The sequence below is a fragment of the Bubalus bubalis genome, chromosome 2 (genome assembly GCF_019923935.1).
Source record: "Bubalus bubalis isolate 160015118507 breed Murrah chromosome 2, NDDB_SH_1, whole genome shotgun sequence".
Lineage (NCBI taxonomy): Eukaryota > Metazoa > Chordata > Mammalia > Artiodactyla > Bovidae > Bubalus > Bubalus bubalis.
This window is the reverse complement of record NC_059158.1, coordinates 141,668,783-141,684,070: the sequence shown is the minus strand read 5'-3', so window position 1 is coordinate 141,684,070 and position 15,288 is coordinate 141,668,783. Positions and strand designations below refer to the sequence as shown.

Here is a 15,288-nt window from a genome sequence, read left to right as displayed (position 1 = left end):
TTAATCGTTATTTAGCCATGCCAGTTCTTCCTGTATTCTTGATAAGCTTAAATGAAGGAAACTGGTTGATTGTAAAATTTGCAGTAAGTACTGAACTTCAATTTCGTGCGTGCTGTTTTTCTTACAGCCTTGGGTTCAACATTGTGCTTTATGGTTTGGGTTCTAAGAGAGATTTACTAGAAAGGTTTCGAACCACCATGCTGCAGGATTGCATACATATTGTCATCAATGGCTTCTTCCCTGGAATCAGTGTGAAATCAGTAAGTTTTAAAAATGTTTTAAAAAAGGAGTAACATCATATCCCCTGCCAATCCATACCGTCATGTTAAAGAGGATGCTATTTCATATTCTGAAGCATTCATTTTTTGTTTTAGTTTTTACACTAGTAGGATTGCATAGTGCTTAAGATCACATGTTTGGACTCAGAGGGTTCTAGCTTTGAATCCCCCTCCTTGAATTTCCTATTTGGTAACTGAGAATGTATTGCATCTTAGGGAAATGTTAGCTTTGTTTACTACATTGACTATCTACAATACTTCTCTGAAGGATAGGATTATGGAAAACTTCAACTTTATTATGCTTTTATGTCACTTTGATACTCTAAAAAAAAGTAAAAATTTAAGTAATAGTTTATCGTTCTTGAATCATTTTTACACCAGATGCTCATTTCTTTTCATCATTTGAAAATGAATTTAAGCCTTTTGGGCTCTGGATATTAGCCAATGTAATATTCCTTTTTAAAAATGTCCTAAATGTTTGGACCCTCTTTCATTTGATAAATCGATAGTTTTATAATATTTCTCATATTGGGTTTGTTTTGTATTTTTACTACCCTGCTTGTATTATCTTTACACCTTTGCTTCCCCATTTCCTTTTAGTAATAACTTATGCAAAAAAATAAATTAGATCTACTTAGTTTGCTGCTGCTGCTGCTGCTAAGTCGCTTCAGTCGTATCCGACTCTGTGCGACCCCAAAAACGGCAGCCCATCAGGATCCCTCGTCCCTGGGATTCTCCAGGCAAGAACACTGGAGTGGGTTGCCATTTCCTTCTCCAATGCATCAAAGTGAAAAGTGAAAGTGAAGTCGCTCAGTCGTATCCGACTCCTAGCGACCCCATGGACTGCAGCTTACCAGGCCCCTCCGTCCATGGGATTTTCCAGGCAAGAGTACTGGAGTGGGTTGCCATTGACTTACCTTAAAAAGTAGGACTTTTGAAGTAATTTTTCAAACTTGGTGGGAAATCCAAATTTATTTTTAATTTATTAAAAAAAAAAAAAAGGCTTGACTTGCTAGTTGTTTTTATCCTACATGACAGAATAAGTTATAACTGATGTATCTCTTGCACTTTTATGACATAGATCCTGAATTCTGTAACAGAAGTCCTTGATCACGTGGGTACTTTCCGCAGTGTGCTGGATCAGCTAGAGTGGATAACAAATAAATTTAAAGAAGGTAACGTGAAGAGGATGTTCTGTAGTTATAGGGTGAAGCTAAGCATGCACGTCTACTTGTTTGTGTACTAGTGTACACAAAAATGTGGATAGTTTTAATAATGATATTTCTTTCATTGCTGATTTAGATTTCTTTAAAATAATTTCTCCTTTCCTTTTCTGTGAACTTCACTTAACTAACAGGAAAGAATTGTTCCTGCTATCTTGAACTTATATAGCCAAAGCCCTTTTTTTTTTCTCTCTAAAACCTTTTACTTCAGAATAATTTTCCAGTTTTGTTTGGCTAGTGTAAAGTGCTTCCAGCCAATTGGAACATCTGTATCTCATAGTTTTATATTGTTTAATATGTTTATAAAGTATTATTTCTTTATCCTGAGAAACTATCAATGCATTTGAATAATTTCATATACTAAAATCTGAGAAATGGGAAAAAAAATTGTTCTTTTGGTATGAGTGTTTTGGTTATATGAGCATTTCAGAAAAATTAAAATTATTTAGGGCCTAACAATTGTCCTAGTCATTGCTTAACAATTAATTGGGGGCTTCCCTGGTGGCTCAGATGGTAAAGAATACGCCTGCAATAACTAGACTTGGGTTTGATCCCTGGGTCGGCAAGATCCCCTGTAGAAGGAAATGATAACCCACTCCAGTATTCTTGCCTGGAGAATTCCATGGACAGAAGAGCCTGGCAGACTGCAGTCCATGAGGTGGCAAAGAGTCAGACATGACTGAGCGACTAACAATTAAATGGAGTAATTGGTTATGCTTAATGATTTAATAGATGATTTTGGTATTATTTGTATGCTCATTAAAATAGGTGCCTGAGTCATTTTTAATGTGTATATGTAGTGTATAATCTGTATTATATAATCTATAATAAATACATATTATATAATCTATAATTTATATTAAATATATTTATAATTATGTAAATCGTAAATATTTTAGTTATATAATATGCATGTTATCCAAATTTTACCTTCGCTGACTTTTATATTTTACTTCTCTGACCTTCTTCGTGCCTTGAGGAATATCCTAGTCCTCTCCCCTTCTCTTTTATGATAACGGAGGTTTTCTATATTCTCTCTTAATGCTTAATGTGAACTCTTTTAGGGATGGGGATCCATCCCCCCTTGCAGTTCAACATCCACAGATTCACCTCCCAATCTAATATGTATCTTGCCTTATTTCCTATGCCTTATTAAAACTGGTTACTTCATAGACTGATTCAAGTGTTAACCATTCCAGTTGTCTTTAAACTGCTTTAGAGTCTACTGATTTTCAATGAATTTCATTTTTTTAAGAGTATAATAATGTCTTGCCTGTTTTATGAGTGACTGACATGTCTTCTCAAATAAATTGCATACCCCTAACAATAGCTATTTTGTCCTGTATTACCTTGATATGTTCTTCAGTACATAAGCCTTGCATGTGGTGGGGACTTGACAAGTACTCACTGAAAATAATAATTGACTTCTCTTTCCTTTTAGATTCTTCTTTGGAACTCTTTCTTCTTATTCACAACTTGGATAGCCAAATGTTGAGAGGAGACAAAAGCCAGCAAATTATTGGACAGTTATCATCTTTACGTAATATATACCTTATAGCATCTATTGATCACCTCAATGCTCCTCTCAGTAAGTTGAATGTTACTGTTTTTTCTTCTTGAGATAACAGTCTTTGAAAATTACTTTTCTTAATGTTTTAAGTCACAACATTTGTATTGTTTTTACATATACATTTCCTTTGTTCCATGTTTAAAAACACAGTTGCCAAAAATATAGGTGTCCTCAATCTGATTTAGAACATAATTCTTGGAAATAAAAATTTTGATAGTAAAGGGTATGTTTTATGGTAAAGTTTCTTGAAGAAGAGGAGACCCAACTATTATTTGGGTTTCTTTCTAACTTTTCTTTGTGATACTGCAATATTTATTTTATGCCTTCAGTTCAGAGACTTTGTTGATAATCCTGTAAAACAAAATGCTAAATTATTGAATTTTTTAAAAGAATGCCTTGGTAGTATTAATATATTTTAACCTGCATTTAATATACACATAAAGATTCAGATGGTGATTGACAGTGAAATTAGATTGTAAGGTACTGATTTGGATGGTGAAATAGCAAAAATGAAAATTTTCAGGATTCACTTTTTATTTAATACTTTCTTGTTCTTTCCTAGAGTGGCATCTAGTAACAGGACAATACGAAAATAATTAGTCATTCTTATTTTTTTTGATCATGTACTCTAGTGTGGGATCATGCAAAGCAGAGTCTTTATAACTGGCTCTGGTATGAAACTACTACATACAGTCATTATACTGAAGAAACCTCCTATGAGAATTCTCTTTTGGTTAAACAGTCTGGATCACTACCACTTAGTTCCCTAATTCATGTCTTACGAAGCCTTACCCCTAATGCAAGGTAAGAATGAAAACTATTGCTTCTTTTTTAAAAAAATCTTTACACATTTTAAGATATGCCCTGTTAGGTTTGACTGGCAGTAGTTAAAGTCCTTTCTAGGTTTGCAGGATTAAGAGAAGTATTATCAATGATAATAATAGTCGCTAGTACTGGGTTATGCATTAGGTAGACTACTCAATAGTAGTCTCAAATTGCCTGATAATAAAGCAGGGGTACCAGAATTTTTAATAGATTTTTATGTTTCTGAGTAAGAACATCTCAGTGGTCATTGTTGAGGAAACAGCAGAATTTTCATGGATTTTACTTACATGTAATAGTTATTTTTAATTACATATTGAACATTATGACTCAGACACAGGGCCCTTTACACGAAATAACTTTTTTGATCCTCATAACCACTCTAAGGTACATGGTAAAGGACACAGAGATTTTGATTCCATCTATGTGGTTCCAAAGCTCATACTGTTAAACCTTGAAAATCTTTGTATATAGTGTCTCCAGTGAAACCCTTCAGCAACCTAACCAAGATGCATATCTGAATTAAAAAGAGCTAGTTAATAAAGGCTAAGAAAAGTTGTATATAGCATAAGCCAGCAAAAAATAAATTGTGTAATTAAGCTGTTGAAAAAGGCTTTTTAGTAGCCTTACAGGGAGGCCACAGAGAAACGTACAGGGAGGTCCAGAGCATTCCTTTCCCAACTACCCCCTGCCAGTAGCTCACACCACAGAGCGGTGTTAAAGCCAGGAGACCGACACTGGCACAATCCATAGAGCTCTTCAGATTTCACTTTTGATACGTGCACTTATTTGTACGTATGTGTGTTAGCTTTGTGCCGTTTTGTCACGTGTAACTTTGTGTAACTACTACCACAGTCAAGATATGCAGCTTTATCATCACAAGACTCCCTTGTGATGTCAACCCTCAAATGCTAATTTTAATGAATTGTATTATTCTTTAAAGCTATTTCTGTACACTTAAAGATTATCATTGCATTAACAATGAAATATGTATTAAATGACTTCCCAGATGGCTCAGTGGTAAAGAACCCACCTGCCAATGCAGGAGGCGTGGGTTCAATCTCTGGATCAGGAAGATCACCTGGAGAAGGAAATGGCAACCCACTCCAGTATTCTTCCCTGGAGAATCCCATGGACGGAGGAGCCTGGCAGGCTACAGCCCATGGAGTCACAGAGTCAGACACGACTAAAAGCAACTTAGCACATATGTTAAATGGGTATCTAATCAAATTTTTTGATGGAATTGGGAATAGGAAAAAAAAGTGTTCATTCAATTTTACTATTATGCTTACTCCTAACGGACTGTTGCAAGTTACTACATATAAACTCGGGAATCCAGCAATGCAGATATTCTCAACATGACACTGACTGCCCTAAAGCAATTATTTTTAGTTTGCCATACCTAAATGTCTATATGCTAGCCTCCAAGTGCTTCTTTGGTTCACCCTTTACACTCCAATACACATTTAGTCTTTACTTGGTATGAATGTGATTGATCAAAAAATCTTCACCAAATTCAGCGGTGTACTAAGTTATAAAGTGATCATTGAGATGATCCAAAATGTGCTTATAGAAATTATCTTCTAGACTGTAATAAAGATGAAAATGCAAAGGTTTAAAACTTTTGCCACATCCAGGGACTTCTGGGAAGTTTAGTTTTGTATAACACTGCTTCCAACCTAGTAATTCTACCTGGTACACTCTCCTACAGAAACAGTTCCAAAAAATGAAAGAATATTTATTACGATTTTATTTAATGTGGTGTTATTTTTTATTAATTTAAATTGAAAGTAATGTGAACATCCAAAACCAGTAGGAAAATGGTAAGTTTGTGGTATGATAAATGAGCAGGCATTAAAAACTGTTTAGGAAGAAATTTTAAGACATGGGAAAATAAATAAGTGAAAAAGTGAGGTTTAAAATGGTGTATACCATATATAAATGCATGAATTTATGTTTTCACAGTACTTCATTCCACAAAGACTTGAGACAGCAGCATATGCAAATATGATCTCCACATCAAATGTTAGTGGCTATAATTTTAGGGTTATGGAATTAATATTTTTCTCTTTAGTTTTTTTTTCTTTGTTTAGTTTTTATTATATATTCCAGGTTTTCTATAGTAAACTAATCTCTAGCCTAAAAAAAATTTGACCCTTGAACAACATGGGGGTTAATCTGTGTCTGACTTTTCATAGTCAGCACTCCATAATCCACTGCGTCTGCAGAGTCAATTAACTGGGGGCTATGTAGTACTGTAGTGTTTAAGTTGAGGAATATGCATATGTAAGTTCGGTTCAGGTTCAGTCACTCAGTCGTGTCTGACCCTTTGCAACCCCATGGACTGCATGCCAGGCTTCATATGTAAGTAGACCCATGCAGTTCAAACCCATGATGTTCAAGGGTCAGCTGTATTCCTAGATTTTCTTTAAAAGGAGGTAAAAATGCTTCTCCTTTTTAAGTAGACCAGGATATGATGTTCTTTGAAAAAGGAAAGGAAGGTAATATAAATAGACTAAGTGTTTCACAGTCTCTGTGTACTTGACTATTAACTGTTATCTGTGGATGTGAACATTCTGGATTTCAATTTGTTTTTGTGTTTTTCCTTAGGGGAATTTTCCGGCTACTAATAAAGTATCAGCTGGATAACCAGGATAACCCTTCTTACACTGGTATCCAATATTTATGATATTAAATTGTATGACCTTTGTTTCATCCCATAAATTCTTTTTCCTGGAATCTAATAATAGCACTGCAGTATTTCACAGCAGTAAATAAATGGTTTGCTCCGTGATCACTGTATTTGCCATATTGAAAAATTTCAAGCAACCCCACAGATACACTGCTGAGCAGGCTATTTGTATTATTTGTCAATACAAATTGAAAAACAAATCCAATATACTTCTTAAATTTCCTCTGCTAACTATGGATGTGTGTCTACCAGCTACATATATTTCATATACTGGGCAACTTAGATTTTCTTTAACTTGAGTGAAAATAATCTGTTAAACACACATTTTAATAATCATTCAGGGGACTCCCCTGGTGGTCCAGTGGTTAATACTTCACCTCCCAATGTGGGAGTTTCAGGTTGGATCCCTCATTGGGGAGCCAAGATCCCATATGCCTTGTGGCCAAAAAACCAAAACATAAAATAGAAACAATATTGTAACAAATTCAATAAAGACTTTGAAAAAATATATTTTTTTTAAAAATCATTCAGCTCTCACTTGACTTACTAGTTCCCTCTTTTAAAAAAGTCAACTTTACTCACACAGTTTACAACTGCCCATGAGATTATATTATCCTTGGCCACAGTTGACTGCTTTCAGCCAATCAGTTCTCATTAAAAAAATGTAAGCCACAGTATATAACACCTAAGTATTCTCTAGTTCTGCTTCTTCGAGAGGTATTTACTCAGCATTTACTGACTGCTTTGACATACTCGGGTAATAGCACTTTTTTCCTGTGTTTTTCAGCATGGGTATGCATATATGGGGTCATGTCTAAAATACTGACTTATGTTCACATCTTCTTTTGAACTCTCCAGGGCTTTGTTTTCAAGACTTTTACCAGCAGTGTCGGGAGGCATTCCTTGTCAATAGTGATCTGACACTTCGGGCCCAATTAACTGAATTTAGGGACCACAAGCTTATAAGAACAAAGAAGGTGAGACTTTGCTCTATAACATTGTATGCCAGGAATAGTGTCTCTTGTTTACTTAAGGACAAGTATGCCTGTTATGAAACCGAGGTTGCCTTGGTGGGTCACAAGGATCCATTTAGGCAGTGTGCCATTTGAGTTCTGTAGAAAGAAGGTAGAAATACTCCACTTCAGCATGGAGCAGAAGACTTACGACTTCTAGTTCAGAGTGACAAACAGGCCATTAGAAATAAGTCAGATAATCATGTTCCCTTCTCCTCGATTCATTAATCCTGTCTATGTGTATTGAGCACTAACTGTATATATTGCACAAAGCGTTAGGATACAGAAGTTAAGCAAAAACCTAATTTCTTTTCTTGTAAAGCTTAAAGTCTTAATGGAGAAGATGGGCATTTGTCAAATAATCACATACATGTAACATTTAAATTGTGGTTAAGTCCTATGATCAGGAGGGTCATGGTTCTGAAAGAACATATTACAGTAGGTGGATTTGACCTAATTATGTGTATCAGAAAAGACCACTGAGCTGAGACCTAAAGGAAGACTAGGAGATTTACAGTCATCAAGGGAAGGAAGAGCATTCTAGGCAGGAGCAGCATGTAAAGAGGCTCTGGAACAAAACAGCAGCCGGCATGACACAATCCCATTTCATTCTGAAATAATGAGAAGTCATTGAGAAAATTGTTCTGACAATGGTATGGAGAGCGGGATAGGGCAGCGTAAGGTGGGCACTGCCAAACCTCAGTGCACAGAGGCCAGCTGGGAAGGTGTTCGTAGCCTGGCTGAGATGATGGCAATCTGGACTAGGTTAAAAAGAGAAAAGTGGTTGGGACTCAAAATTGACAAGAACTGATGACAGACTGGATATGGGAACCAAAGGAAAAGAGAGTGTCAAGAGTGATTCCTGGTTTCTGGCCTGTTTCTTTCCTCCATAACCAGAGAGATGGTGGGATCACTGGATGAGAAGCTGAAAGGGCAACATTTTGGGGAGACAGAGCATGAGTTCATGGTCTTAGTATATTTGGACTTACTCCAGTTGAGGTTCTCCAGACATTTTCAAGTGGAGATGTCAGCCGGGCATTTGGATTCCTGGGACAAGATACCAGAGAAAAGATCTGGGCTAGAGATAAAAGGTTATGATTCCTACCTATTTATATTATAATGGAAACCAGGCTTTGGTGAGATAGTCTAGAGAGAGAACATATAGTGAGATTAGAGGGCCAGGAACTAAGCCTAGAAGTGTGTTATTTAATGGCCAAGTAGAAGATAAGCCTGCAGAGGTGGAACAGCCAGAGAGCCAAGAAGAGAACCAAGATGTCATAGAAGCCAAGAAGAGAAGTATATTTTTAGGTCAGGATTGTCAGGTGCTGCCGAGAGGCCAAAAAGACAAAGACTGAAGATACATAATGAATTTAGGAAAATGGGATTCCTTGGTGGTCTAACCAAAAGCTCTTTTGGTGTGACATGATAATGATGGTGGTAGGTAGGTTGGCTTGGGTTGAGTAAAAAGTGAGTAAATGGAGACCACTACTTATAGACAGCTGTTCTAGAAAGGTGCCATGGTTTTATGATGGTTGCAGAGAAATGAGGAGTCTAGTGAGGGTTGTTTTGTAATTGGAGATACCTGAACCTGTAGCCAATGGGAAGGATCCGGTTGAAAGGGGTATAAAAGAACAGAGATATCAGTGGTGTAGTGTTTTAGAGCGGAAATACCCATCTTCTCATTCTTTAGTCTTCTTTTCCACTATAAAGTGGTTTAACTATAAACTCAGTGTATTTAATAGCTATATATCCCTGTGTGTCCCCGGGCTGCCCTTGTTTTTTATACTTCTCTATTCATGTGAACTATTAATGAAATCAAGTCCATTTTTTTGTTTAACATTTCAAATACATTTCTTACAAATGACTAACATTCAGGTATTCTCACACCTTTTAGGGAACTGATGGAGTAGAATATTTATTAATTCCTGTTGACAATGGAATACTGACTGATTTTCTGGAAAAGGAAGAAGAGGAGTTATAAAGCACTCGTGTACTCTTGGAATCTTCCGTGGAAGAGTTATACCCCAGCTGCCACTCCTCTAAAGTGTTGTGTTTACATCCAACATTAGACTCGTCAGTGTACAGATTTTAGGTGGGGAGGGGTAATGTCGTCACCTAGAACCGGGATTAGCCTGGCTGGTATACCATCCTAGTACTATGCAGCGGTCCTCAAAATGGAGAAAACGTGCCTTTCATTCATTACCTCTCTGGAGACTTCTTGCTGGAAGGAACAGTGTGCTCAGGGACTCTTTGGAACTGGATGTTTTTGAATTATTTTATACCAGAGATGATGCTCCTAATTTTTTTGAGGGCCTTTTATCACTGTATTTGCAAATGTGCTTGTTCCAGAGTGTGAAAGTTACAGACAGTGGCATAAATGCTTTATTTGCTATTTCGCGTGTCAGAACTGAAGAGTATAATGGAGTAGGCAGATCATCCTTTTACTGTTTCTGAAATAGCTTAATAAAAGGTATGGGACTGGGGGAAAGTAGGTGATTTTCAGCTTTCTTCTTTTGGATTTAGGCTACATGCTGATAGAGGAAGGAGCATGATGCTATTCAGTTGGGAAAAGTGGGAAAAACGTATCAAGTGTACAGGGTGTACGCCCATCCCAGAAAGCACATCAACGACAACAGATCACGCTCCTCGAGACAGTTAATGTTCGTGCCATCACGCTCACGATATGAGTGAGAAGCCAGACTAGAGAAACACGATCCTGAAAGTGTATTTTAGTTGTTTTTTCCCAAGGCAACAGAAAAATTTAATTATTCTTGTATATCAACATACTTTTTAATTTTCTTGAATAACATGCAGACGAATAGCTTATTAATGGCTGGCTTTAAGTTAATTTGATTTCTCTGTCAAGTAGGCCCACCTAAAACTCACTGTAAGACATTTCAGTTTTTTCTTAAAGTGACGATTTCAAGCCCTCTAAATACACAACCCTTTTCTCTTAGGAAAGAAAAAAAGGCTAACCTTGACCACTGGAGTCAGCAGATAGTCTTTATATACTCCCTGAAATGTTTCATACTTGGAAGTTAAATTCTCTGTCACTGTACTGCATCAGCATTTCTCACTCATTTCTTATCTTGTAAACCCCTTTTATGAAAATATTTCCCAAAATGCCCAGAATTTTTAAAATCATTTCTTCGTGTCATATAATGAAGTAATTTTATGTTAAATCCATGTATAAGGGGAGTTAGTCTTAACCATAATTACTGATCAATATTTAAACAAATTTGTACATGAATAGGATTCAAAAATTTTTTAATTGTACCAAAGGATATTCAGTGAAAAGTGAGTTTCCTTAGCATTCCCCCATCCAGTCCCTTAGGCAGCCATTGGCAGCATTTTAAGCATTCTTCCAGAGGTATTCTATGCACATCTAAGGGTATTTGTCTATATTTCTCCTTTTAAAAACACAAATGGTGGCATATACTTGCTGGTTTGCACCTTTTTTTTTTTTTTGCTTAATATATTTAGTTTATAATAACTTACAATATAAAGAAACATATACAGAATCTTTAATGACCTACTGTGAAACTGCATTTGCCCTTAAATTTATCTACTGGTTTATTTTTATATTTTTTGTGTCTATACTGTTTGCAAGCAATATGTGTGAATAGTCTACTATTAATAAAGCAATTTGGATACAACTTTTTTTTTTCTTCATTTATAGTACTGTTTTGTTACTTCCAACTCCCAGATTCTCTGGGACCTTTTTTTTCCCCCATCTTTTGGCAATGCAATACAGCATGTAGGATCTTAGTTCCCCAACCAGAGCTAGAACCTGTACCCCTTACATTAATAGCACAGAGTGTCAACCACTGGACTGCCAGGGAAGTCCCATAAAGTGCTATTTTTTTTTACCAAAAATATTTTGAAGTGCTTCAAAAAGTTTATGAGTGCACCTTACAGCTCTGATAGTGATCTTGGCAGAATTATATGCTCTTCACTAACTTGTTTCAACATCAGTGTAGCTTAAGCTCTATCAGTTTGACTGCTAAGGCTCCAAACTTCTGCTGTTACTTGCTTCTGGCAATATTAAACAGACCTGAAACCTTGAAAGATTCTTCTGGCTTCTCTTAATAAAATGGCTGAAACAGGGCTAAAAAGGTACAGAGGATGCAGGACAGATATCTGCACTATGCAAACTGGCATAATACTGAATTCCGTAGGCAGAGAGTTCTAAATGAGTTCCTGTGTTATTCCATTAATAGAAGCAACTTTCTTAGTATCATATTTGTCATTTTAATACATGAATATTTCATTCTTATAAAAGATCAGGCAATTTGAGGGATGGTTTATAGATGTTGCTTAACTTAAAAAAATTACTAATGAAACTTTAGAAGTCTACAGTTGACCCTGAACAACACAGATTTGAATTGTGTGGGTCCACTTATGTGCAGATTTTTTCCAATTGTAAATGCTACAGTACTATATGATCCATGGTCCATTGAACCCACGGATGTAAAAAGGGAAACCAAGCATACACAGAGCCAACTGTAGGTTACAGCTGGATTTTCTACTGTGCAGAAGGTCAGCACCCCCACGATGTCCAAGGCTCAACTGTACTTCAGCTCCAGTTCTCAGCTTCCAAACCTGGAGCCAGTAGCACGTTCAGAATGTATTTTTCTGCATTCCAGGTTTTTGGCTTAGTCCTGAGTGGCTGTCAGAGATGACAGCAAGTCATGAGAGTCTGCCTCATTACAGATGTGTGTCTTTTCCTGAAAACCAAGGGATAGTCACGTACATGACTTTCTCAGGCTTTTTGTAATTATTTGATTTCTCCCTTGGGAGATTCTCCCACACTTTTAATTTTTCAAATTGCTGTTAAGCCATGTTAATTCATGTTTTTTGAGAACTTACCATGCAGAAAGCTCTGTTCTAGGCAGCTGAGAAAATTAAGATGTGATATGAAATACCTACTTGAGGTTTTAATAGCATTAAAAACTACAGTATCCTTAATGTGTTGAATAAAGTCAATTTGAAATAACTAATGCTACAAAAAATATAACTTGAAGCATAACAAAACTTATTACCAAGTTTTCATTATTTTGGCATGTATCACTTGGCCTTCAAGTCTTCTGAAGTATTTAGATCACCTGACTACTTCAGCATCTTTAACAGTTTGGAAAATTTGACAGCTGAAAGTAAGGAATCTTGAGTGATACTTTATTTTTTCTTAAACTGCATAGGAAGAAAAAAATAAACTACATAGGATGTGTTGGGGTATTTTTTCTAGTTATTCAGAAGTGCAAGCAGGCTGAAAATTATTACAGTCATAATATCATTCTTTATTTGGCAATAAGTGTGTCAATCATAAACAAATTCTTTGATTCATTAACCCCTCCTAAAACTCTACCCAAAGGGATTATTCCACAACTGTCAATTCTGAGATCCTGTCTGCCTTCATGAGTCACAGGCCAAATCATACCACGCCTTAAGTGTGCTCTAACAAAAAAAGGAGGGTTTGAGAGCTACTGGCCACAGGCTATTTCTTCATCATCACCTTGGACCATACCTTTCCTGCCTTCTTTCCACCCTGACAATACTGAATTAATTACTTGGGCTTTCTCAGTGGTTTCTGCTGTTTCTCTACTTAGTGCATGTGTTTTAAGCTGTCCCCCAGAAGACCTTCCCTATAAATCCTATGCCTGCCTTTTTCATAGTTAAGAGTTTACTGTCATCATTAACCAAATTCTGTCGTATCCTCTCCACACACTCTCTAGGTCCAGCACACAGAAAGCAACCAATAAGTGAATGAATGAAGCAAATACCATTAAGATAGTCTCTCAAAGCTGCTATCTCATTCTCTCTGCTTTGACAAACTTGACCATCTCATAGAAGCTTTCTGGTTCTTGGCTTCTGACACTTAGCTGTTCTCCTCTATGTTTCCTGGTGGCTCCTCCAACTTTTAATGGGGGGCATTTCATAAGGCTCACTCCTGTTGGCTATATCTGTAGTGAATCAGTATTACAGGTGAACCACTGTATTCTTAAAAATTAGGAATAATTTTTAAGTTAGGATCCCAAATCCTCCAGGAGATAGAAGATGGGTAGGATAAGGATCCTACAAATATTAAATTCTATGCTTTCTCATTTTTAGACAATAGTATTTTAAAAGACTGCTTTTGCCATTACCATAGTAACATGCTCAGTGTAGAAATTGGAAATAAATATAAAAGCATTAAAAAGAAAAGCCTGTCATTATACCACCCAGAGAAGATCACAGTTAAGATGGATTTTTTTTTCCCTTCAGGATTTCTTCCATACCTCTTTTATCAGTCCTGCCATCAACATATTTGATTCGGATCCACTGCAATTAATAAGCACATAGGCTCTGGAGCCAGACTGAGTTTATATCCTAATTCCATCACTTCCAAGCTACATAACCTCTGTCTCAGTTTCCTCATCTGTTAAAATGGGAGTAACAATACCTATATACTTGCATATAAGGGAATGAAAGTGTTTATAGAGCACATAGTAGAGTGCCTGGCACAAAATTAATACTGTACATGTATTCACCTGTATTATTTTTAAAGTTAGAAATCTTTAATGAAATGGTGAGTTACCTAAAAAGCAATAGTTACATGAATAATCCTGAATATTCATTGGAAGGACTGATGCTGAAACTGAAACTCCAATACTTTGGCCACCTGATGCGAAGAACTGACTCATTTGAAAAGACCCTGATGCTGGGAAAGATTGAAGGTGGGGGGCAAAGGGGACGACAGAGGATGAGATGGTTGAATGGCATCACCGACTCAATGGACATGAGTCTGAGTAAACTCCAGGAGTTGGTGATGGACAGAGAGGCCTGGCGTACTGCAGTCCATGGGGTCGCAAAGAGTCAGACAGGACTAAGTGACTGAACTGAACTGAACATGAATAATGATCGTGTATATTTACAACAAAAAGCAGAACTCATCCTGCGGGACATCCCTGGAGGCCCAGTGGTTAAGACTTCACACTGGCACTGCAGGAGGCACTAGTGTGATCCCTGGTCGAGGAACTAAGATCCCACATGCCACATGGGATGAGAAAACTGAGACCAAGGTTAAGTAGTTTGCTCAAGGCCAAAAAACAAAATCTCATCCTGATTCTGAAATTTAGGTGGGAGATCAGTGATCTAGGAAAGGGAACATAAAGACAGACCTTACTGCTGCTGCTGCTAAGTCGCTTCAGTCATGTCTGACTCTGTGCGACCCCACAGACGGCAGCTCACCAGGCTCCCCCGTCCCTGGGATTCTCCAGGCAAGAACACTGGAGTGGGTTGCCATTTCTTTCTCCAGTGCAGAAAAGTGAAAGTGAAGTCGGTCAGTCGTGTCTGACTTAGCGACCCCATGGACTGCGGCCCACCAGGGTCCTCCATCCATGGGATTTTCCAGGCAAGAGTACTGGAGTGGGGTGCCATTGCCTTCTCTGAAAGACAGACCTTACTACCCTTCAAAGGTTACTACCTAGATATAGGTGAGCTAATATCAAGTTTTAAAAGAATACATATATAGACAAACTTTTCTGAAAAGGTACATTTTTAAAATAACTAAGGACAGACAGATCTATAATGACACATCCCATCTATAACTGAGTTAAAGAGATGATTACTTGAGCTATTTCCCAAGAATGTTAAACAAACAGGTTTACTCCATATTTCCTAGAGTTACAATGAATTTATATTCCACAGTATA

General features: G+C 36.9%; 1 protein-coding gene across 5 annotated transcripts in view; it reads left to right on the top strand.

The window, feature by feature from the left end:
* Positions 1-11,254, top strand: part of ORC2 (origin recognition complex subunit 2) — a 39,870-nt gene extending 28,616 nt beyond the window's left edge. For 4 of the 5 annotated variants that reach the window (XM_006080510.4, XM_006080509.4, XM_025277973.3 and 1 more), the window contains 7 exons: positions 128-260; positions 1,360-1,453; positions 2,943-3,089; positions 3,704-3,875; positions 6,504-6,565; positions 7,444-7,562; positions 9,493-11,254. In XM_006080510.4, coding sequence (XP_006080572.2) covers positions 128-260; positions 1,360-1,453; positions 2,943-3,089; positions 3,704-3,875; positions 6,504-6,565; positions 7,444-7,562; positions 9,493-9,579 — 814 coding nt within the window. In that variant the 3' untranslated portion in view covers positions 9,580-11,254. Of the gene's footprint in view, positions 1-127; positions 261-1,359; positions 1,454-2,942; positions 3,090-3,703; positions 3,876-5,858; positions 5,919-6,503; positions 6,566-7,443; positions 7,563-9,492 lie in introns of those variants that run through there. The other variant, XR_006548737.2, reaches the window with a different exon arrangement.
* The last annotated feature ends 4,034 nt before the right edge of the window (positions 11,255-15,288 follow it).